At 40.2% G+C, this 21,964-nt stretch overlaps 3 protein-coding genes across 4 annotated transcripts; 2 read left to right on the top strand and 1 right to left on the bottom strand.

Annotated features, from left to right (window-relative positions):
• Nucleotides 1-3,628: 3,628 nt before the first annotated feature.
• LOC117392023 (cadherin-related family member 5) lies at nt 3,629-6,460 on the top strand. The gene is made up of 9 exons (XM_055231548.1): nt 3,629-3,727; nt 3,938-4,048; nt 4,253-4,417; nt 5,114-5,204; nt 5,271-5,377; nt 5,450-5,650; nt 5,724-5,855; nt 6,019-6,097; nt 6,267-6,460. Exons 1-9 carry the CDS (start codon nt 3,629-3,631, stop codon nt 6,458-6,460), a joined length of 1,179 nt encoding a protein of 392 aa, XP_055087523.1.
• A 4,523-nt stretch (nt 6,461-10,983) lies between these two features.
• irf5 (interferon regulatory factor 5) lies at nt 10,984-15,265 on the top strand. Of its 2 annotated transcripts, none has more exons than XM_033989843.2 (9): nt 10,984-11,358; nt 11,637-11,824; nt 12,162-12,348; nt 12,466-12,494; nt 12,567-12,594; nt 12,732-13,070; nt 13,277-13,666; nt 14,182-14,300; nt 14,372-15,265. In XM_033989843.2, exons 2-9 carry the CDS (start codon nt 11,648-11,650, stop codon nt 14,558-14,560), a joined length of 1,458 nt encoding a protein of 485 aa, XP_033845734.1. In that variant the 5' UTR covers nt 10,984-11,358; nt 11,637-11,647; the 3' UTR covers nt 14,561-15,265. The 2 variants fall into 2 exon arrangements, with proteins under 2 accessions (XP_033845734.1, XP_055087664.1); XM_055231689.1 differs by having other exon boundaries at nt 11,025-11,358; nt 11,647-11,824; nt 14,372-15,259.
• Nucleotides 15,266-15,761: 496 nt separating this feature from the next.
• Nucleotides 15,762-21,858, bottom strand: tnpo3 (transportin 3). Its single transcript, XM_033989133.2, has 23 exons — nt 21,602-21,858; nt 20,873-21,073; nt 20,668-20,741; nt 20,437-20,593; nt 20,213-20,356; nt 19,921-20,096; nt 19,689-19,827; nt 19,448-19,594; nt 19,272-19,379; nt 19,104-19,195; nt 18,878-19,017; nt 18,597-18,788; nt 18,372-18,463; nt 18,196-18,272; nt 18,059-18,119; nt 17,840-17,980; nt 17,665-17,781; nt 17,481-17,575; nt 17,256-17,412; nt 16,979-17,146; nt 16,766-16,878; nt 16,435-16,513; nt 15,762-16,336 (listed from the first exon to the last, which is right to left on the bottom strand). Exons 1-22 carry the CDS (start codon nt 21,719-21,721, stop codon nt 16,453-16,455), a joined length of 2,772 nt encoding a protein of 923 aa, XP_033845024.1. The 5' UTR covers nt 21,722-21,858; the 3' UTR covers nt 15,762-16,336; nt 16,435-16,452.
• Between the last annotated feature and the right edge of the window lie 106 nt (nt 21,859-21,964).

Raw genomic sequence — 21,964 nt, 5'->3', positions numbered from 1 at the left:
CTTTGTCCAATCAAAGACCAAGACTAACCGCATGGAGTAACCACGGTAACACAGAGAGCGCATGTCCAACATACAGCTCCAGAGCATGACAACTTTAGTTCAGCCACTGTGGGCAATGCTAGGAGACCACAACGTCCACCACCAATCACTCATGCACAACCTTTTGCAATTATTATATTAGTAAATGTTATTTAAGTAGCAACTTAAATTATAGAAAAAAAAACAAATCAGTTATACTTATCATAAATCTGACATAAGTTCTTTAGCAAAGGTTTAAGTTTGACATCATAAGGAAAAGCAGGAAAGGAAAAGGAAAGGAAACAAACTGAGGAACAAAAAAGGAATGAGAAACAAACCTTCACACTGCACGCTCCTTTAGCACACTGCTATTCATGAACCAGACAAAGGTGCAAATGTGCACAGTAGCATCAGTGTGAACACGAGTTATACATAGTGTGAGGGGCTGTATAGTGAGACATCTTATTTAAGGTTATGTTCACAGATTTCTCAGATAACCAAACAGATCCAAGACCAAAACTACAGTCGTCATAGTAACTTGTTAGATTGCAATCCATAGAGTTCATGTTTCAAAGCTGGTTTGATTGGTCTGTCTGTTCTTTGATAAGGGACAAGAGAAAGTGGATCAATGGCAGCTCAGTGTGAGACACAAACACATGTGGGAGACAAAAGCACAGGGCAGATCGTGGTGAGGGAGAGGGGTAATCAAGAGCCATGATGACTCTAATGAATGCACTTTAATTATGCATCTTGGAAACACCTGGTACTGCGCTGGCAGGTGCATAGAGCCATGTGAAATAACTGAGCTTCAGTGAGACTGTGGCTGACTGGTCTGTGTAATCACTCTGAGATGAGCTCCATTAGACAGCATCATTGAAGTAAAGTCAGAGCTGATAAACACCAACAAAGTGGAGGTAGTTGCAACATCTATGTTACAATGCAGCTGTAACCACATTTAAACATGGACAGTAACTCAATTAAATATTGTGAGGCTTCATGTAAATATTTGGGAGAGTGGAATAATTACTGGTCAATGACACCACAGTGAAACCAAGCCTGACCTGTGACCTTTGTGATTACAAAGCATTCACCAAAATGATTTCCATAATTGACAGGCAAGGTGAGAAAAAAGTGGCACGTGTGAACTGACCTGCAGTCACACAATACCATTACTGGTGTGCACCTCGCAGATATGACAGTCCACTGTCAGTCTTGTCAGCGTGTTTCAGGCTCATGAATGAATGAAATTTGGTTCATTTAGGCCCACTGGTGGGTCTGAGACTATTATAATACCACATTTGGATTGAAGAATAAATAAATGTTGCAATGGTTTGCTATTGTGAGAGTGCAAATATGCCGAAGGGGTAAAATCCTGCTGACCTACTTGTGAGCTCATTATTGCTAAGCCTTATGAGCTGCTAATACAGACACATAAATGGACAGAGGCAGGCGGCGGTTTGGAGACATGTCTGAATATGTGAATATGTAAATATAAAACATGACAACACAGCATCAATGCAGGTCAATAGAAGACACTGCTCCATGGACCAGCTCCACAGACACACAGGTGAGTGAGCATTTACTTACAGCATAATGTTAGCACTCTGGGCAATTACACTTGATTAGCTAAAGTAATAACAACAGAACATTGTGTTTATCTGAACTGTAAACTTAGCTTTATTTGAGGATTTCTATGAGTTAGGAATAGGGCAAAGGTCTTTTCAGGCTAAGTGGTGAGCACTGTTTGAATTTAATGAGAATGCTTGGGTCTCCTGAATAGAGACAAGAGAATGCTGAATAGGTGCAGACTGATGCTGCTGCTGCAGGTGACACTGCGACTGATGTCCCATGTTGTTTTTGGTAAGTGACAAAGTTACATAAATGAGGTCAGACTTTAAACAGAATAAGTATGTTCTTTGTCTCAGGGAGTCCCTGTCAGAGAGGCTCTGACATCTTTGCAGCCATCACAGAAAACAGTCCTATGGGACAGTTCATAGCCAACACCAACCTCACTGCAGAGCCTGGGTCTAATGGCCTCCGCCTGTGTCTAGAGGGGCCAAATGTACATTGGATTTTTCTGGATGGACCTACCATCCGCCTCAACACCTCCCACTCCAGAGTCCTGGACAGAGAGGTACTCCTGAAACCTGCACCCAAATGTCTCATCCCATTTCTCACTCTGTCCCAAAAGTCTCACACTGTCCCAGATGTCTCACCCTATCTCCCACCCTGTCCCAAATGTATCAAACTGTGTTGTACCGTCCCAAATGTTTCACAAAGTCCCAAATGTCTCACACTTTCTCTCACTCTGTCCCAAATGTCTCAGCCTGTCTCTTACCATGTCCCAAATGTCTCACACTGTCCGTCACCCTGTCCCAAATGTGAACCCTGTCTCAATATCTCACAATGTCTCATCCTACAGGTCCAAGGGTCACTGCTGATTGCACAGCTCATCTGCCATGATAATGTTGTACAAGTGAGTTTTCAAAATGGATCATATTATATTCTCAAATAATACTGCAGTGATATGTGACAGGACTCATGAATGATTGGTAACAGAGACACTACAGGATCCAGATCCAGATTCTGAATGAAAACGACAACAAACCAGAATTTTCACAGGAATCCACAAGAGCCACCATCAGTGAGGTATACACATAAACCACCAGACTTTGGGGTTAGGTTGTAAAGTAAAACTAGTAAACGTGAAATGTAAATATCCTACTTCATTGTGTTTTCTATTCTGTAAAAGAAACATGATTGCATTCTCTTGAAAGGCATTTTGCCCTAATAGAGTGAGTCTCCAGGTCACTCCAAGTTAAAGATAAAATGATGGTATTTAAACTGGCAAAACTGAGCATTTACTTCCACTTTACAACCATAGAAGAGAGTATCAAAACACAATACCCCATGGAGTATACCAAAAGGAAGTCATAAGAAAATTAACAATTCAAGCAAAAAAAAAAAAAAAAAAAAAAAAAAAAAAAAAAAAAAAGAACTGCTTGGTTTTTACCTTAAAGTTTTTTTTTCCTGCTACTACGTGTACTGTGTACATGGTGTTTTAATAGCATTACCCATTTTTCTATTTTTAGTTTATTTTTTAAGTCTATTTTTTTTATTATTTTAAGCTATTTATCTATTATCTTGTTTTATTGCATGTACCATTTTCCTTCTGTTCTTTAGCTGTGCGGTGCAATATTGGAATTTCCCCAATGTGGGACTAATAAAGGCATATCTTATCTTATCTTATCTATCTTATCTTTTCTCATTTTGGGGGAATTTTAGTGCAATTTGCAGTTTTCTGGTCAAAAATAGTAAAAATTGTAATGTGTGCTGCAGTTTCCACGTAGTTGGTCACATCACACATTACTTCCCTGATTACAGCCAGGTGTTTTTGATAACAACCATCTGGCTTCAGGATGGAGTTTGAAGTGTGGATACTAGACCAATCACACTGTTCCTTATACCTTCAGACCCTACCTCTCTTCCCCTCTCATGCTTTTCTTTAGTCCTCCAAGCTCCTCCGGCTTCAAAATGTGGTTCTAGAGTAGAGTTTAAGTGTTTAGTCCCACTTTAAACTAACAACTTTTTGAACTTAACATAAAATGCAATGTTTTTACAGCTTGCAGCAGTAAACACTGTTGTTTTCACTGTGAAGGCAATGGATGCTGATGGAGACATGCTTAGATACACCATTGACCCAGCAACGGTGAGAATTTGTTCTTTCTCATACTGTACTAGAACAGTTCCAGGTTGGTGATTATTATGTGTAGTCTGAAGGCTAATATGTGATAGTTGAATAGTTGCCTGTATATTGTTTCACAATGCAAATTGAATGTGAGTTTAATTAAATGACCCATGCATTTTAGGGATTCTATTTTGTGACCTAACACCTGTCATATGACCTCATTACTCACAGTTAGACTCGTCCTACTTCAGGATTGATCAATCAAACAGCGGCAATGTAGTTCTGGACAAGCCCTTGGACTACGAGACCAAAACAAATCTGAAGATGTTGATCTGGGCCATGGTAATCCCCTTAATTCTTGAATCAATCTGAAAGGCAATCACGAAAGCAGAAAAGAAACCAAATAGTCAGCTAAATGTTGATATGCAAGTTAATTTTGTTTCAATATAAGGATGATTAAAGGTGTTTAATTTAATGTCAAAAAGAAGATTTCATAGTTTCATAGCAAAGTCAACTCCAGCTTATGGTTACTTTGGATTTCCTTAGGAAACCAATACAGCAGAAAGGTTCAGTACCTCCACTGAAGTGATTGTCAGTGTCCAGGATGGAGACGACCAGTATCCTCACTTTCTGCCCTGTGTGCCTCTATCGCTTGAACTTCCCGTCTGCACTAACCCCTCCTACAGCACCAATGTCACTGAGAAACAAAAGGCAAGTAGAATACGCATTGTGAAATTAACAATGTGTTCCATATAACTCATAATAATGTGGATACAGAATCTGTTTAAAATGTTTCCCTCCAAAATGGGGTGTTGATTCTCTTCATCCAAAGAAAATTATTGTACAGGATGCCCATAAAGTCTCTTTACAATTTAAAAGTTTTTTGCCTCACTTTTACACCTATATACGGGTACTCAATTTTCTTGCCATGTTCGCTGTAGCATAGTTTGCTTTAGTTCAGCAATGTCCTGTATCTTTGTTTGATACATGGTATCTTAACATAGCCCCAAAGAACCCATGATACACATTGTGCCTTCTCTTGAGCAGTAGCCATTTCTTAGGGTTCATTCAAAAGGATGCCTCTTTAATCAACAGGATGTATGACATACAGAAATGCAATGTGATTAAAAACTTGTATAACCATTGAGTGCAATAGAACAAATCTAATTAATATATCTTATCAATTGCCTTTGCAATTACATGTTTAAATTCTAAAGAGACTTTATGGACACCCAGCACATTGTTAGCACAGTAAAGATTCTGCCACTTAGGACTACTTCATTCAGTAGTCCTAAGTGGCACAGTGGCTGTGCCACTTAGGACTACTGAATGAACGTTATAGAAATAAATGTGTGAAAGCAAATATTGCCTAGTAGAAACTGCTAGGTTTCTTTTTTTTCCACTCAGAATCTTGTGTTGAAGTTTTCTCCTGGCCCAGTAAAGGCTGAAGATGGAGACAGGGGTCTGGACACTCCTCTTAAGTACAGTATCCTCTCAGGTGAGACACAGCTGCATTGTCCATGCCATTAAATTCCTCCTGTGACACCTGGGCATTTGAACACAGGCAATGACTGGGACAGATTTGTGATAAACAGCAGCACAGGCCAGATCACATTAACTAAAGCTGCAGAGGATCGGCGTCAGACTCCTTTCTTCAGACTCAACATCATGGTACTCTCACCAACTACGACTGTTTCACCTGCACCTGTAACTATTAACCAATGCACTTGTTCTCACTGCCAGGCCTCTCAGCTTGATGACCCAATCAAGTACAGTATTGCATCAGTCCTAGTCCGAGTTGTGGCGGAGAACATGTATCCCCCTGTTTTCAACCAATCCACATACAAAGGTTTTGTTGTTCAAAGCTCCAGCCCTGCCGCCATTGTCTCCACTTATGGAAATCAGGTGCTGCTCATCCAGGTTTCAGACCTGGACTTTCCAGATGTAAGCAGGTTTTGTAACGTGTATAATGATCCTCATGGACAGTGTTTTACACAACATTGTCCTGTCCCACCAGGGGCGGAACCCAAATGTGCAGTACTCCCTCTACAGTCCGTCAGTCACAGAGGGACTGTACCACATCACACAAGGAGGAGTGCTTATAGCCAAAACAGACCGCCTCTATGCCTTTGACAGACACATCATACAGGTGGGTTTCTTTAACTGCAGGAGGTATCAGTTTCTCAGGTTTCTCAGCATGAGGTCGTCGGACTCCTGTGAACCTGTACACCGAATCAATCAAGCTATTACATGATTATGTGAGATATTAAGCCAATTATATTAATTCTGGCTGTGTGATGCGCACTCTGCAGGTAATTGCCAGAGATGAAGAATCAGGAGAGGAAGTATCCGCTTCAGTGGATATTGAGGTCCTGCAGAGAGGACAAGCTAGTAAGCACAAATTAACTGTAAACTAATGTTTTTCAAAAGCTACAAAGTTGATGGATAGTTTTGTAAAGTCCAACTAAGTATATTTAGAAACACATATACACATATACCTTTGACCTTGATGTTACCATTTTTAATCACATTCAATGATGCTCTGTGCTTTATATTGCAGCTCCTCGTGGAACACTCACTGAGGAGCAGTTTGTACGAGATATTGAAACTGGAGTAATTTCGGCTGCCATCTTGTTGCTCTTACTCACAGCTGCCCTTTTTCTCCTGCTAAGAATGCTCAGGAGAAAGCACAACAGGCAAAAACTTGAAAGAGAAGCTAAAGATGAGAGACAGCACATAGAGGTATTAAACTAAAAAAGAAAAACTAGACCAGTTGCTGGATTTTAGATTTAATATGTCTACAATATTTAATAGAACTGGATGCAAGTAAAGACTGTTAAGCTCAATTTTTTTTTTTTAATTGGTTAAATGAAGGTAAAAAAAAACAAAAAAAACCCAAAAAAACATATATATATATATGCTATTGTTAAATAAATGTTATAGTGTTTTGAGTGGGTAGTCTTGCTGTGATTTGATAGCTTGTCCATCTGTACTTCCTGCATGTGTTTATTCTAAAGGTTCATGAAGCATGAAATGTCTGAATCCTTGTGTGAAATGTATGTAGAGAACAAACTGAATCTAAAAATCACAAAAATACACAGTGACAGCCACTGCTCCTGACAGGATGTTCCATGGAGCCAAGTTCCCTAAGGGGACTATAGTGTACCTTAACCTTAATTTCATATGGGATTATCTTCTGCTGGACAGGTCACCAGTCGGCCAGCATTGAGTGGTGAACCATCTTGCTCAGGTAGTCTCCATGGACATCACGGCCTCTACACCAGAAAACTGTCTATACTTCCTTCACCATCAACATTCACTGAAGCAACAAATAAAGGAAGCAGTGCTACAATTGTGTTTTCTACACAAGAAAGGTCAGAGGGCTCAATCGATCCAGTGACATTATCGCAGACAGACGAAGGAGCAGACAGGAGCAGTGTACTACAGGAGCACTCTGCTTTAGGATGTATTAATATGGTCAGCCACAGTAGCACAAGTCAGACTGATGACCCATACAACACAAAGATCACTGCAATCTGTGTAGAAGATTAACAATGAATGTGTATGGAGGGTTTAATCTGACCTGGACATGTGTCACAAGTCAGTCCATAAATATAGAAGCTTAAAAGTTTCAATAACAGGATTCTACTTTTGGCCACCCTGTTAAAGATTACCATGATGCATGTAGAAAACAAATGACAGTAATTCAGCTCTAATGAGCGGACAAAATATTGAAGATTCCATCCGAGGATGCGCTTATATATTACCTCTACTAGAGCCCTCTGCTGGTACATCGAAGCTAGAAACAATGGCAGCTATACATTTTAGAGAGAGAGCTGACATCATCTGATCAGGTTCATAAGCAAACTCTGCAGGATTTACTTTAACGTGTTTACCCATGTTACAACGCGTCCCCTCATAATTAGTTTAGAGTTGTTTTTCAACTGGTTCATGCATGTTTGAGTAATCTTGTAGCCCTATTTTCCCTGACGCTTTAGTACCCAGAAGATACCCGTTTTCACCTAACCCCCGTCTTTGCCCATTGTACTTGCAATCATTAAAAAATAAATAAAAATCTGACCCAATACCCACACTATGCACTGCACGCTTCAATGAAGTGTGCCCTTACTGAAAAAGCGCCAGTCATCTGAAGGGCACACTTCAGATGACTGGCACAGGGGACGTGGTAAACATCCAAGCTGCGTAAAACAGCAGTGAGTGACGTTGGTAAACTGCAGTTCAGTTCATTAGAAAGCCACAGTCTGTAGGCCTGTTTTAGCCATAAAAAGTAAGATCTGTGTTAACGCTTTTACAGTGGTGTGCGCTGACTGTCTAGGCCGTTTGAAAACAGTCCAGTGAAATGCATTGTGAGGTTTGCCTGAAATCTGCAGTTCTCCACACCTGCTGGAAAACGGTGCGGTGAAGTGCGGATTAAAATATTCAAAAGAAAGGACACACTGCCCACTTCACGGGAACGCGCATCTGAAGTGCGTAAGTGCGAGTGTTGGGACAGGGCCAGAGCGGGAATGAAACAAAACACTCATGTAAGTCTCAAAAGTTGTTTTTTAGGATGATTAAAAGGATATTCAATTTAATTTATCCTACCATATTTAGCATATTATTGGTTTCCTTTCTTAATGCTAAGTATCCACAACCTAAAAACAACTGAAATGTACAAACTAAAAAAAAACAAAAAACTCAGGACCACTGTCTGCTTTAGCCTATGTGTCTACAACGCCCTCTTATGGTTTACATTGTTAACTACACAAAAACATGCAGGCACAGTGAGCCTATGCAACATAATACAGGGTGACCAGATGAAAACCAACAGAATGTAGGACAACACCTTTGTTTCAGTGCGGCAAAGAGTAATAATAAGGGTTACTAGTGCAAATAAATCGATACATTTTATTGTATATAGTATAGTATTCGAGTGCTAACATTCTACTAACTACTCAGCAGTTCATGTAGACAACACCTAACATATGCAAAACTTTAACTTTGAACACTGAACCATAACCATATAACCAGGCCAGTAGTTATTATTATTTGCACCAACTAAATCACTGAAACTACTAAATGACTGACAAACAAACTATTCTGTTTTGGAATAGAACTGTAAATTTTCAACAAGTCATGGGGGAGGTAAAATCTGGCTGAAACAAAGTCTTAGTTCCTAAAGTGCAACAGCTGACCTGCAAGCTAAAGGCACACAGTAGCAATTAGTTAGAAACGTTTCATTTATATATAAAAAAAAATATTTAAGGTTTAATATTATTCAACAAATCTATACTTACATTCCAAGTTGGTCTTGTATTTCCAGCTGAATTGTTCACATTCTAACAATGATTTCTCTTTCAGTAACGCAGAGTTATGGGAATCTTTACTTGCAGTGTTTTACTTAATTTGTACTTTGTCATATAGGCTGGTTTATGAGATGGATATTCAGACCTAAGTGTCAGCATCTTAACGGCATATTAGGTGCCAGATTAGACTAAATGTTTATGCTATGTTACAAGTGGTTTGGCCTTGTTCTCCTTTAACATGTTTAAACTGTTTTTTCTGATTCGTGTAAATCTGTGTGGTATAAATATGCTGTAGATACTGACATTGACACAGCTTAGGGCGAGACCACACTGTCATTTGTGCACAATTGCTTTAATAAACCAGAGCCTTTGATTAAAGATAACTTCCCAGTAATTTTATTCTTTAATTGATTGTAGAAATTCCACAACAGTAGCTGTAAAGGTTCTTGGGGATTATTGCTCAAAGGAAAAAAAATGCATCCATATTTTAGGAACAGGAACTCCTCTCTCTACAATGTCTTGTGTCTTGGGTCTGGTTTGGTAATGCCATGCAGTAGTCATCACGTAGGTCAACCAGATCCATTTTAACTGAGTTATTTTCCCCATAGTTTACACTTGCATTGACAAGAAACCATGTCTGGGCTAATGCCATGTTTGTTTGTCTTAGTTGTCACCGACTTCCTACTGAATTGTGGCGTCCTCTATCGGAGAGACAGAGGAAAGACAGGAGAGAGAGGAGAGACAGGAGAGACAGAGGAGAGACAGGAGAGACAGAGGAGAGACAGGAGAGACAGAGGAGAGACAGAGGAGAGACAGGAGAGACAGAGGAGAGACAGAGGAGAGACAGGAGAGACAGAGGAGAGACAGGAGAGACACAGGAGAGACACAGGAGAGACAGAGGAGAGACAGGAGAGACACAGGAGAGACACAGGAGAGACAGGGGAGAGACAGGGGAGAGACAGGAGAGACAGAGGAGCGACAGAGGAGAGACAGGAGAGACAGAGGGACAAGGGGGCGGCCCGCGTGGACGCGCGTGAGTCAGCGTCATTAACACAAGACACGTAACTGGCTGAAGCTGCTGTCAATCAAGTGTCGCAACGTTCTCACCCCACGTGACTGGTGCCATTTAATTGGTCACTAGTGAAAAGAATAAAAGAGCAGCAGCGGCTACAGACAAGTCCACGCGCTCTATCAATTTAACTGGGGTTAAAAGTGTTTTTATTTACTTCTGAAAATAATATGCGGGCCAAGAGTGGACTGGAGTTAAAAATGCGGTGCTGCGTGACTGTCCGCACAAAGCGGGACATGTGGTCACCCTGGCGCAAACCTTGGACTTGTACTGCATTCAAAAATAAGCACTACACGAGTAGTCTCTCAATAAAGTTAAAGATTTCCCAAACCTTCAAAATGACTAAAATTAAAAGGACCTGCATGTGAGATTTTATTTTGAAAATGCCCTCAGATAGGTAAACATTCATATCAAGTAAAGTTTTTACTGATCATTCCGATGCTTATTTGAGATATTCTTAATTACAAACATTGAACATGATGACTCTATTATTTATGTTGTAATTTGGTCTTTTGGTGTGATAGAAAGAGCTTCACATGAGTCGGGGTGAGTGTGTGTGTGTGTGTGTGTGTGTGTGTGTGTGTGGGGGGGGGGGGGGGGGGGGGGGGGGGCCCTGCGCCCTTAGTGTAAAAACACTAAGGGCGCAGGCTAAATGCAGCTCCTATAAAAACATTCTGCAAAATTATTATTAAGGTTTACACAAACATGTGACAGTAGACCTCCAAAGAGAGCTTAAGTCGGACATAAAACATTGCTTAAATCATAATTAGCCTATGTAGCCTATTTACTGGCCGTATGTATTTCTGTTGAGTTAATGATAGTCCACACTCTTCTATAATAATATTCACTTGCGGAAGAAGGGAGGAACCTGCAGGAGGCTGCTTTTATAGGAGTTTGTTAGTTCCTGACAGAGCCGCTGAAACTGCCTGCTTCTGCTTTCGACATAAATGTGGACCTATTGTTAAACCGGAAGAAAGCGGAGTCCTGTCTGCTAAAATGACACCGAAAATTAAGAAAAGGAAACTTCACGTGTTTGTACAGGTAAACTAGCTCTACCTATACACCCAGCTTTTATTCTGTAAGATACTACTACTACTTACGATTTCCACCTGGAGGACGTCCTGACAGAGAACAGCTGGGTCAAGTCTGCTCCGTCAAACTTCTGTAGAGGTTTCTTTCCAGTGTGACGATTGGATAGATACTTTTCGTTTAGTTGCAGCTTGTGACATAAGAGTGAAGTCGTCCAAGGAGCTGCACCCGGGCCTGGAGAGCTTCAGGTGAGTCTCTGATTTGTCAGTGCACAGGTGGCCCACAGTCACCAGTGGTCACCAGTTCAATGATTTTACGACATTTGTAAGCTGCCTACTTGGCCTATCACTTTAAAAGGCCTTTCGTCACAAATTGTAGCCTACTCGTGATCAACTTCCCCAAACACAAGACAGAACCATCTTAGTTTGGAGATCTCATTATTACAAAAAAACGCGTTAAAGCAACGTGATAGGCGACAGTGCTTTTGAAACTGTGTGTGCCATTTCCCCTTCTCACCTGCACGTAGCGTCCTGCAGAATGAGCGTCCCACAGCCCCGGCGGGTGCGGCTAAAGCCCTGGCTTTTGGCCCAGGTGAGCAGTGGCAGATACCCCGGTTTGCAGTGGCTCAACGCGGACCGCCGCCTCTTTCAGATCCCATGGAAACACGCAACACGACACCTGCCAACATCAGAAGAGGAAAACACCATCTTTAAGGTGAGCTCATGACCCACAGGACCAGGGGACACGCTTGACCAGCTGCTCCAGCTCTGTCGGTAGCTATGTAAAATATAAAGAGGCCTAATAAAGGCTTGTGAATACGTTGTTACAGTGTAAAATTATGAAAGTGGGGGGGGGGGAATACTTAACCCATTGTAGACTGGATAATAATAATCTATTTAGACTATGAGAATGCCTCATTAAACCTAGACTATAGGTATTTTAACTTATGCATGGAGCACTTGAACATTTCCTGTTTGAAAAATGGGAAAACAAATTGGTGTTGACAGAAACCATCAAGTGTTGGTCATTAGAATGACTTTTGTCTTTCAAGGCATGGGCTCTTGAAACTGGCAAGTACCAGGAAGGTGTGGATGAGCCTGATCCAGCAAAGTGGAAAGCAAACCTTCGCTGTGCACTCAACAAGAGCCGTGAGTTTCAGTTGAAATACGATGGTACCAAAGAGACCCCAGTTCAGCCGTTCAAAATCTACGAAGTGTGTGACACTGTGGGCTGTTCAGGTGAGACATCATCAAGTTATTTTATAATGAATTGAAGGTGAAATCTTTTTACACGTCATTTTTTTACACCTTTTATATTATTTAGTTTTGTTTTGTTTTTTTTTTAATCTTTTTTAGATGCTGGCGATGATGATGAAGAGGAAGAGGTGAACATATTTTTCATATTTTAAATATACACTATTTTTTGCATAAACTTATTTTGTACATTTTATTTCAAGATGCCTAATTTAATGGAGCTTAGTATCAGTAAGTAATATTTTAATCTCTACTTTCTACAAATACAGCATTATTTGACAAAGACTAAAGACAGTAACACAGTACTTTTCTTGTTTATGGTGTTTCTAGTCAAACTTTGTAAAACTTTGTTCTTGGCTGCTCCTCAGACCCACGACTCAATGAACCACAGCCCTATAACCCCTTCTCAGCCCACACTGAAGTCAATTCCTTCAACCTATCGTCCAATGAGACATTGCCACAAATTATACCCATGCCCCTTCTCCCAGAAACAATGCACCCTGCCCCACCTGTGTCCTGTAGCCTTTCCCAGCAGGACTTCCAGGCCTCTGGTCATATGGTGGACCAGAGGCCCTATGTGGGGCTCCAGGACCTGAACCCCCTGCCCAGTTCTTCAGTGATGGAAACTAATGCTGTGGGAGTGGTCCACACAGAAAATGATTCTCAAACACAAAACTGCAAATATGACCTACTCAGCAGTGTCCCACGTAAGTATATAGGACTCAATAACTTTTTATATTGGTTCTTCCCAATGGGATATATCAGAATTCAAGGGAGAAAACAAAAAGGGGAAACCGTCAAAACACACACAAGATTCATGTTAATGGGGGTTATGTTTAAAGTAAACCATATAATCTTAATAAATCATAGAAGGATCATCCAAATGCAAACTAACTTAGTTTTTTTCCTGCAGTAACAGACCTGGACTTAAAGTTCCTTTACCGTGGACGCACTGCAGGTTCACTGACTGTGAGTAACTCTCAGGGCTGTCGTCTGTACTTCGGGCACCTAGAGCCCACCCCAGAACAGGTGGATCTGTTTGGACCAGTAAATCTGGAGCAAGTCCTGTTTCCTGGGACTGAGCAGATCCAGAACCAGAAGCAGCGTTTTTACACTGCAGCCCTCCTGGACGTGATGGACCGCGGTCTTATACTCGAGATCTGGCAACAGGACATCTATGCCATCCGCCTCTGCCAATGTAAAGTGTTCTGGTCTGGTCCAGGAGTACCCGAACGGGCTGTGCCTAATCCTATGGAGCGAGAGAAGAAGATAAAGGTCTTCAGCCTCAATGACTTTCTCCAAGGTATTAATAATAATAAATATAGTTCATACATCATTACAATTATATAGGTGCTTATAAAATGCTTTTCCAGATGCTCAAAGTCACTTTAAATTATGTGCATTATTCATTCACCTCATACTTTGTACTGGTACAGCTGCCCTGGTGTAGACAGAATCTTGGCTGCTAATCTGTGCCATTAGTCTGTACAACCACCACTCACACACCCCATTCACACACAGACAAGGTGGATGGCAAGTGTTTTGCCCAAGCAATGGTCCAAATTGGGTTTGAACCACCAACCTTGGCTAACATTTCAGTCATTTACAGTAATAACTTAATATTGATTCTATTTTATTTTTTGCTTCGCTAAATCAATGGCACAAAAACAATAAGCTCAATTAGATTTTATTGGACACATGGGAAATTTACTAGAGCACCACCACCTGCGAATCTTGTCTCGAATCCTGAACCACAGTCTATGGTACGATGCAATCTATATCCTTTGTATTTTCAAACACCAATTCACATTTTTCCAGGGCTGATTATGTTTCAGAAAGGTGAAGCTGAAAACCCTCCACCATTCGAGATCACGTTCTGTTTTGGTGAGGACTGGCCTGACAGAAAACCTAAAGAAAAAAAACTGATTATTGTCCAGGTTGGTGAATATGCCTAATGTTCACAGCACATTGGCTTCATGCACTGGCTAGTTTTATTTGTGTCCGATAGGTCGTACCTGTTGTGGCTCGCATCCTGACAGAGATGTTCTCGGGAGAGTTGAGCTGGTCCACAGACAGTATCAGACTTCAGATCTCCAACCCAGATGTGAAGGACCAGACGGTGCAGCAATTTAAGGAGCTGCAGAGACTCCTCCAAAGCCAGCACAACCATGGCCCGTGGACACCGGCTGGCCCATGATCAACCTGCAAAACTCCTCATGCTAAAATCAGTTTAATGCTAGAGTTGTTCTGTCATTTGCAAGATGAAATGCATACTCTGATCTAGATCCAAAAAAGAAGTTCTTTCAGTGGTTTTGACATTTCGGACAACAGACCTGGTGGCAGTGTTAGGGATAACCCCATTTTAAAATGTAGCGGACAGATTCAGAGCACCCGTTATTTTACCAGGCAAGTGACATGTTTTGCTCCATTATTTGTATAGTTTTATAATGTTCAATAAAACAACAGTATTTTGTTAAACTTTCACCCATGCAAATTGCTTAATAGCCAAAATGAGTAGCTCATGTTTTAAAGTCAAAATACAAAAGTTGAGTTGTGGATTAACTTGATAAAGCCATAGTTAATTGTGTCTTGAAGTTAGTTCTGGACACTTTTGGTCTGATCACAACAGCTGCTGCGTGGAAGAGAAGCTGGGCACAGGATGACGGTTATGACAATAATTCCATTCACTTTTCCCCTCAGTTGTACCTCATGAAAAGTCAAACAATAAAGAATGTACTGTTAGAACCAAAGCCACCCCAAGACCCGCTTAAATTGATTGGACAGTTTACATCCTTCATTACAGAAGTATTAGGAAAGTGGAAACCAAATTGTCCCTTAACTGTTCCCAAATGTTGTTTCCAATTATAATTTGTAATGCATACTGCTTTAAAATATATGGGCCAATATATTTAGAACACTTTATATTTTGAAACTTCTATTCTACTTTCAATGTGAATTATATCAATATGGATGATTTTTTTTTTTTTATTAATTCAATTTTGAAATTTAAATATGTATTTTCATTATGCAATCCTAATTTGACAATTTAATGCAAAGTTGCAATGCAATATTTGTAAACATTGTGAATTAGAAAATGTCAAATTCAAAATTGCATTTCCAAAAATAAAAAAAAAATAAGATGGCATACTTCAAAATGGCCATTTAAATTTGAAAAGGAATAGTCATGTTTCAAGCAATTCCCTCCTGCTTCATAAATTCAAGTGGTAAATTAGTATTTTTTACTTGGATCACTATCCTTCTGGTTAATGAGAATATATCTGATTCTAAATGTTGAATTAGTTAAATCTGCCTATTAACTCTTTAGCACAAAAGTGGATTTAACCAGCTTTGATACTTGATTATCAATAGAACAACCTTAAACAGAAGGACTTTCCACATCTTGTTTTACTTGTTTTATTGTTGATAACAAGATTAAATCACCAGTGATGTTATTTTCTAGATTTCACCCTGTCACGGCTTAACTTTGTGATAAAATTAAAATAAGACAACTTTAAAAAGGTCAAAGGTGATGCCGAACCAACAGTGAGCCTTTTCTGGGATTTTCATCTCTCCAGGTGAACATCACCTGATTAGCCAAAGAGCATTAGGGGATTGATTTGGCTCTTTTGTATGGCACAACATAAGCAACTTGACAAGTTTATAAGACAAAAATAAATCATCTATTTTTTTTAAAAACTGTAGACAGGCACATCCTGTTTAATCAGTTCTCTGCCCACTGAACTTAACCGTGTCGACTTTAAGTCCAACCCACCCAAGCGCCTGCTGCAGTTGAGGCTTGAGCGGGAGGTGGTGTTAGTGGGTACAGGGGGCTGATCATCACCCATTAGTCCATTTGAGAGCGATTCATTGATGTCACATTCAATGTCCAGCCTCCCTTGTGACTGGGTCCCTTTGGGTTTCTCCTCTGCTTTAGCAGAATTGCTCACTTAATGTCAGCAAACGGAAAAATAACCTGGAGGGGGATAACATTTGTTCATATTTTATATAAACATTCCATTTAAAAATCCAAAACTAAAAAGTGGTTAAACATTATGGATATGTTGTAGTTACCTGATGTTATTCACACAGCTATCGAAAGAGCCGGGTGAACTCTCTGATGGCCCAGCACACCTGTTTACATTCCTCAGCACTACATAACAAGAGAAAAGTTTGCATCATACAGGGTTTATATCAAATACAGTTTTCAAATCCTAAACCAGATCAGCTGGCATGCCTAAACTAGGTTTTTCTGCGTTCCACCCCTCAGGTTAACTTGCCTGAACAGAAACCACCCAGGGCTGAACAGACAACAGCACACTGTTGTAACATGTCTTGGTAGCAAATATCTGCTTATGCAGGCCACTATATTTACTCAAAGGAACTTATGCATTTCAGAACCTACCTGGTGACTTGTTTATGGAAATCAGTAAGTTGCTTGTGCGTGACCGTTACAGCTCCTCCTGCTGTCTCTTTCGGTAAACCCTTCAGAGCATTTTCTAGCCAACGACAGAAAGTCTAACAAATACAAAAAATGTTAGATGCGTACAACAAGATTATTTATACCCGACTAGTCACAATTAGTGGATTAGTTGTTGCAACCCTACTTTGTACTCACCGGTCGGTCAAAAAACATGATTTCCCATAGCACTTCTGCGACGTCTGGCAGTGTGTATGGGGGTAGACAGAAACAACACGAGTGCACCAGCTGAGTGACCAGCTGCTGACCATGCTGCTCCATAGCCTGACCAATCAGCTGCTTCCTCACTTCAAAATCTTCTTCATGCTAGAGAAAAAGTTAGTTTAAGACTGATTATAAATCATGTAGTGAATTATTACTAATAAAAATATGAAATACAAGTTACATATAGCACAACAAATATTTGAAGACTCACATCCTTTGCAACTCCACTATGTACGAAGTCTCGAACAAACTTCATGACACTGCAGTTAGCATCTCTGTGATCCAAGGAAGTGGCTGCAATGGCACACTGAATAATGTGGACCACGATACTACTACTTAGTAAAGTGACAGGACTTCGCTGGACAAACCTATAAACCAAAAAGTAAAATCAGCTAGATTTAAGAGTGCAACTGTTGAACTTGTTTAGTTAACTCGCCTTGTAGCCAGTCTGAACAGATCGTCTACAGTATCGGGGTGATTTCTCAAACCATTAGGCTGTTCCAATAGCTGAAATGTTGGCATACACAGAGCCTGAGAAGTAAAACAATTTAAAATTATTCATTATGGTCTAACAAACATGTGTCAGGGCACTTTCCAGTTCTTTAATATTTTAGTTTTACCTGCAGCATATCAAGTAAACCCTGTCTGCATCCCTCCTCCATTCCATATTCATCCACCAGGATGCTTCCAAGGTACAGGAAACACGAGTGCGGATGCACTTGGTACACGCTCACCATCTGCACAACAGACTTGTTACTTGAATGCAACAAAATGTGATGTTATTGTAGAAGTTACCTGGGTGACAAGAGGTTGCAACAGAGATGCAGAACCCTTTCCAACACATCGCACAGCAAATCGAAGACAGCGACAGCATCGCTCCACTATTCTATTATCAGCCTGATGAGTGTTTAGAGTTTCTGACAGAACAGGCCAGATCTAAAAACGGTCACCAGTAAAGAGTAAGAAACATTTCATACAAACCAATAAACTGTATGTGAACAGTGAGTGAACAACCTCCTGGATAACTTTCTGACAGGGATGTGTTTGCCCATTTTCCACTATAGGGTTTGTGTGTCTGCAAAAAACATGTTTAAGTCACACACAAAGTTTTACACAGCATTTGAATATATTCAAATGATTTGTGACATTACCTGAAAATAACAGCAAGTCTATCTAGCCATACAGTAGGGTCTGCTGATTTACCATTGGCTGATCCTTCTACTAGAAGCTGATCATTTACAACAACACAAGTTAGTAAAATATACATTATCATATATACATCAACTAAATTGTCCTAATATGTAATGTAACAATTATAAGTACCAACCTTTTTCAGCGCCATAACCTGAACAGTGCATAAGTCACTGAGACACTCAGCAATTTTCTCTAATGGAAGACGAGCCAGAACAAGTGCAGTACCTATACATATTGGAATGATGCAGATTGTTAAGAAACTATTAAGGTCAGTTTCTTGTACAGTTTTGCACACTGTACAAGCTTTACTTCCATCAAGCTTCACTTTACATTGTTGGAATATTGATCATATCTTTACCCTTGAGCAGGCCAACTGCAGCTTCTGTTGACAGAGCAAAAGAGTCAAGAGAACGTGCTATTTCCAGCAGTCCTTGGAAGTGTTGAGCCATGTGATCTCTGCACACAGAGCAGATATTGTGGATTGCCTTGGCTGCAGCTGAGGCTAGAGGTTTTTCTCTTAGACCTTTCATAAGGTAGTTTAAAACTGAATCTGGAAGCAATGAGAAGGGATACGGTGTTTGAGTCAAATGTTGCAACTTGGCATAATAATTCAATAGAAAAACACTTAATTGAATTTACCAAGAAAACGGGGGTTCCTGTCCACCACTTCACTCATTTCTCCAACCAGCTCTATGCTAGTATATCGAACTGCCATATGCACATTTTCTGGAAGCAATACTACTTGCTCAAGAACCTCTGTCAAAGTAGGGTTGTTTTCACTGAAATGAAAGAAAAACAATTACTGCTGATGTGTTTTTTATGTTTGACTTATGTTTGAATAATTGAGATGCAATTTGACACTCACGGATCTACACTTTTGGCAATTGAAGCCATTATGAAAAGAACAGCCTCAGTTACTTCCCAAGGTGGATTCCCTTGTTTTAGTGTGGAATATAACTGGAAACACATTTTAAAATGTATATATGAATAACCATCTTTAAATAAAAATACATGTAACTTAAATTGCACCAACCTGTGCAAAGCATTCCATGGAGCCCACAAGAAAAATAACATCTTTAACTAAATCAGAGACCCTCATTCTGAACTCTCCAAAGTCATCCGTGTCTTCTGGGATTCCTTCCTGTGGGAAACAAAGGAATTATAATGATAAAAGACATGACATGTTGCAATTTGGCTGCTTGTTCTTACATGATCAGGGTCCAGCTGACAGTGTCGAGCTAAACAGTGCAACAATCTCTGAATATAAGGCCTAAAAATACTGTGAAGGGCCACATCATTGATCTTATATAGATGTTCTCCAAGACGGTACCAAAAGTTAAAGGAGATCTCCACCACCTGGAAGAACATGGGTGTTAAAATTTAAAACACAGTATTTCAGTAGAGAATGACTACAATATATATAGCACAACTTTTTTTTTTTTTTTTTTACCTCATACTGTGGGTGTCCTGCACAAATCAACAGTAGTTCCAAGGTCCTAAGATCCCCCATTCCCTGACCAGGACTCCTGACAGTTGTTTCCAAAAATGTTTCACAAAGTTCTGTAAAGATTCTGCAGTAGTTCAATACCCTGAAAACACAAATGCAAGTGCCATTTGATGAGCTATTGGTTAATAATGTGCATCAACCTCAAGTGAAAGTATGTAGAAATTGTTTAACCTACTTGTCCAGATCTTCTCTGGCCACTGCCATGTGATAGGCCGTTTCTAGAGTAAGAACACCTTGAAAAAGCTGTAGCGCAAGAGCCATGTTGGTGTCCACATTCTCTATGGCGTAGAGAGCAGAACAAACACAATCGGACGCTGCTTCATGGAGGTTAGTCGAGGTCTCATCCCTCTGCTGCAAATGGGTATAAGACACTTTTGAAAATCTTGTACAATCTATCTACAGCAGGGCACTACAAAAGTGCACTACAGTCAGTTGTGCACAAATTAAAGATATAGAAGTTTTCTCACCAGCACTTGGAAGAGCACCATCAACAGTTGATTAGAGGCCATAAAGTTGCTATCAAGAACACCGAGGTTAAACCAGCTTCCCAAGCAACGAAACACTTTGATTAACAGTTTCTCATCATCACCACTCTTCTCCACACAGGAAGTCTGAAATATTTTAAATAGTATAGCATTGTACTGTTACAATTTACGACAAAATGCCACAAACAATGTTAAAAAAGACTTACCAGCAAAGTTACAACTGTGCTTGAATAATAAGCTAAATCTTCAATAATCTCCGTCCGACGGTTTGCTCCAATTCTTAAAGAGCGACTGTGGACTTCCTCAGGAAGCACAGTGAGAATCTCTATCAGAAAGGGCATTGAGCTGATGTCGTTGTTGTACCTAAAAATAAAATATAATAATTTGTCCAATGTTTATCCAGCTTGGGTTTAATAACTTGCCTTTTTTTTACTAACTTTTCTATTAGTGTATGAACACATCCTTTCCATGTAGCCATCTGAAGAGCAAGATCTGCAATGGCTAAGGCCAGCTGAAAATAAACACATTTTTTAGCAATCACCAGGGTCATGTTCTGACTGCACACCACACCCCCAAATATTAAGATGGGAACTACAAATCTTAATATATTAACTAACTTAATTATAACAACAATAATATAACCTGGGTGACAATGATCGGTGACAGGTCTTTCAGACTTTGGATATGGGTTAGAAGTGAGTCACGCAGGGCATTGTGGGTCTCAGGTGGGAGTTCAAAGAATGACGTCTGGATCTTCATTTTCATGGTCTGAGCAGCAAAGTAGCAGGACTCAACATCTTGTTTGAGCTGAAGAAGTTGATCAGAGATTTCCCAGGCGTACATCTGACAAAAAAAATATATATATACATATATATGTTAATTTTAAAATTACAAAGGGTTGCGTAAAGTATTGTGAATAGGACTACTACTACTAAAACTAAAACTTGGGATTCAAAATAGAAGTTTTAATATTGGCCTGCTGGACTGCAAGCAAACCTAGGTTGTGCACCGGGTTAGACCGGTGTGTCCACTGGGACTAAAGCATACAAATGTCGTCCAAGTCGTTTATCTAGTCTATGTGTTAAGAATACGAGTTATGTTTCAGTTTAAGTAAAATAATGTAGATGAAAGCGGTAGAAGGATAATAGCACATTACATCAGTGTTTGTGTTTTGGTTCATTCATTGATAGCTTAGCTTTACGTAGATGCTAACATTACAGTTCTGTTTCTTTACGGTGGGATCTATTGTTGCTTTAATTACACATAGCGCAGTTATTTGGGTACAAATTGCCGATAAATACAACGCTTGTTGTCAGGCAGCTCTCCGGTATTTTTACGCTTGCTAAGGAACTAGCCATCTCAGTTTCTTACCGATCTCTGAAGCTCCCCTAGCCACACTGAAGCTCGCTCCTTCCCCGACGGGTCTGGGTCGTGGTACAGAGCCTGGACCGCCTGGTAGACCAAGGCCAGGCTCGGCTTACCGCCCTCCATGACTGGGGCCACAAGCAGGCGTACGATAAGGCAAAAATTAACTAACACGCCACTGTACAGAGCTCTAATCGGTCCCACAGTCGACCGCCATCTCACACAGACTTCCCCTATGCATCCACGACTCTGTCCGGACAGAAACAAAGCTGTCGACAGTGGTTCCGCTAGTCTTAAAGGGCCCATATTAGCCACATCTGTGTTTTTGAGTTATTAACCCTGTTACAATGTTATACAATCATCAAAAAC

This window comes from Periophthalmus magnuspinnatus, chromosome 23, assembly GCF_009829125.3.
Source record: "Periophthalmus magnuspinnatus isolate fPerMag1 chromosome 23, fPerMag1.2.pri, whole genome shotgun sequence".
NCBI lineage: Eukaryota > Metazoa > Chordata > Actinopteri > Gobiiformes > Gobiidae > Periophthalmus > Periophthalmus magnuspinnatus.
The sequence above is the reverse complement of the archived record's forward strand: the minus strand, read 5'-3'. Positions and strand labels throughout refer to the sequence as shown.

Coding starts and splice junctions, on each gene's coding strand:
- tnpo3 (XM_033989133.2), bottom strand. CDS start 21,721: ATGGAGGGCGGTAAGCCGAGCCTGGCCTTGGTCTACCAGGCGGTCCAG. Junction 18,273..18,371: donor AGGTTATGGCGCTGAAAAAG/GTTGGTACTTAT, acceptor GTAAATGATCAG/CTTCTAGTAGAAGGATCAGC. Junction 18,120..18,195: donor AGACTTGCTGTTATTTTCAG/GTAATGTCACAA, acceptor TGTTTTTTGCAG/ACACACAAACCCTATAGTGG.
- LOC117392023 (XM_055231548.1), top strand. CDS start 3,629: ATGTTTTTACAGCTTGCAGCAGTAAACACTGTTGTTTTCACTGTGAAG. Junction 3,728..3,937: donor ACACCATTGACCCAGCAACG/GTGAGAATTTGT, acceptor CATTACTCACAG/TTAGACTCGTCCTACTTCAG. Junction 6,098..6,266: donor CCTGCAGAGAGGACAAGCTA/GTAAGCACAAAT, acceptor TTTATATTGCAG/CTCCTCGTGGAACACTCACT.
- irf5 (XM_033989843.2), top strand. CDS start 11,648: ATGAGCGTCCCACAGCCCCGGCGGGTGCGGCTAAAGCCCTGGCTTTTG. Junction 12,349..12,465: donor TGACACTGTGGGCTGTTCAG/GTGAGACATCAT, acceptor AATCTTTTTTAG/ATGCTGGCGATGATGATGAA. Junction 12,595..12,731: donor TTTAATGGAGCTTAGTATCA/GTAAGTAATATT, acceptor GCTGCTCCTCAG/ACCCACGACTCAATGAACCA.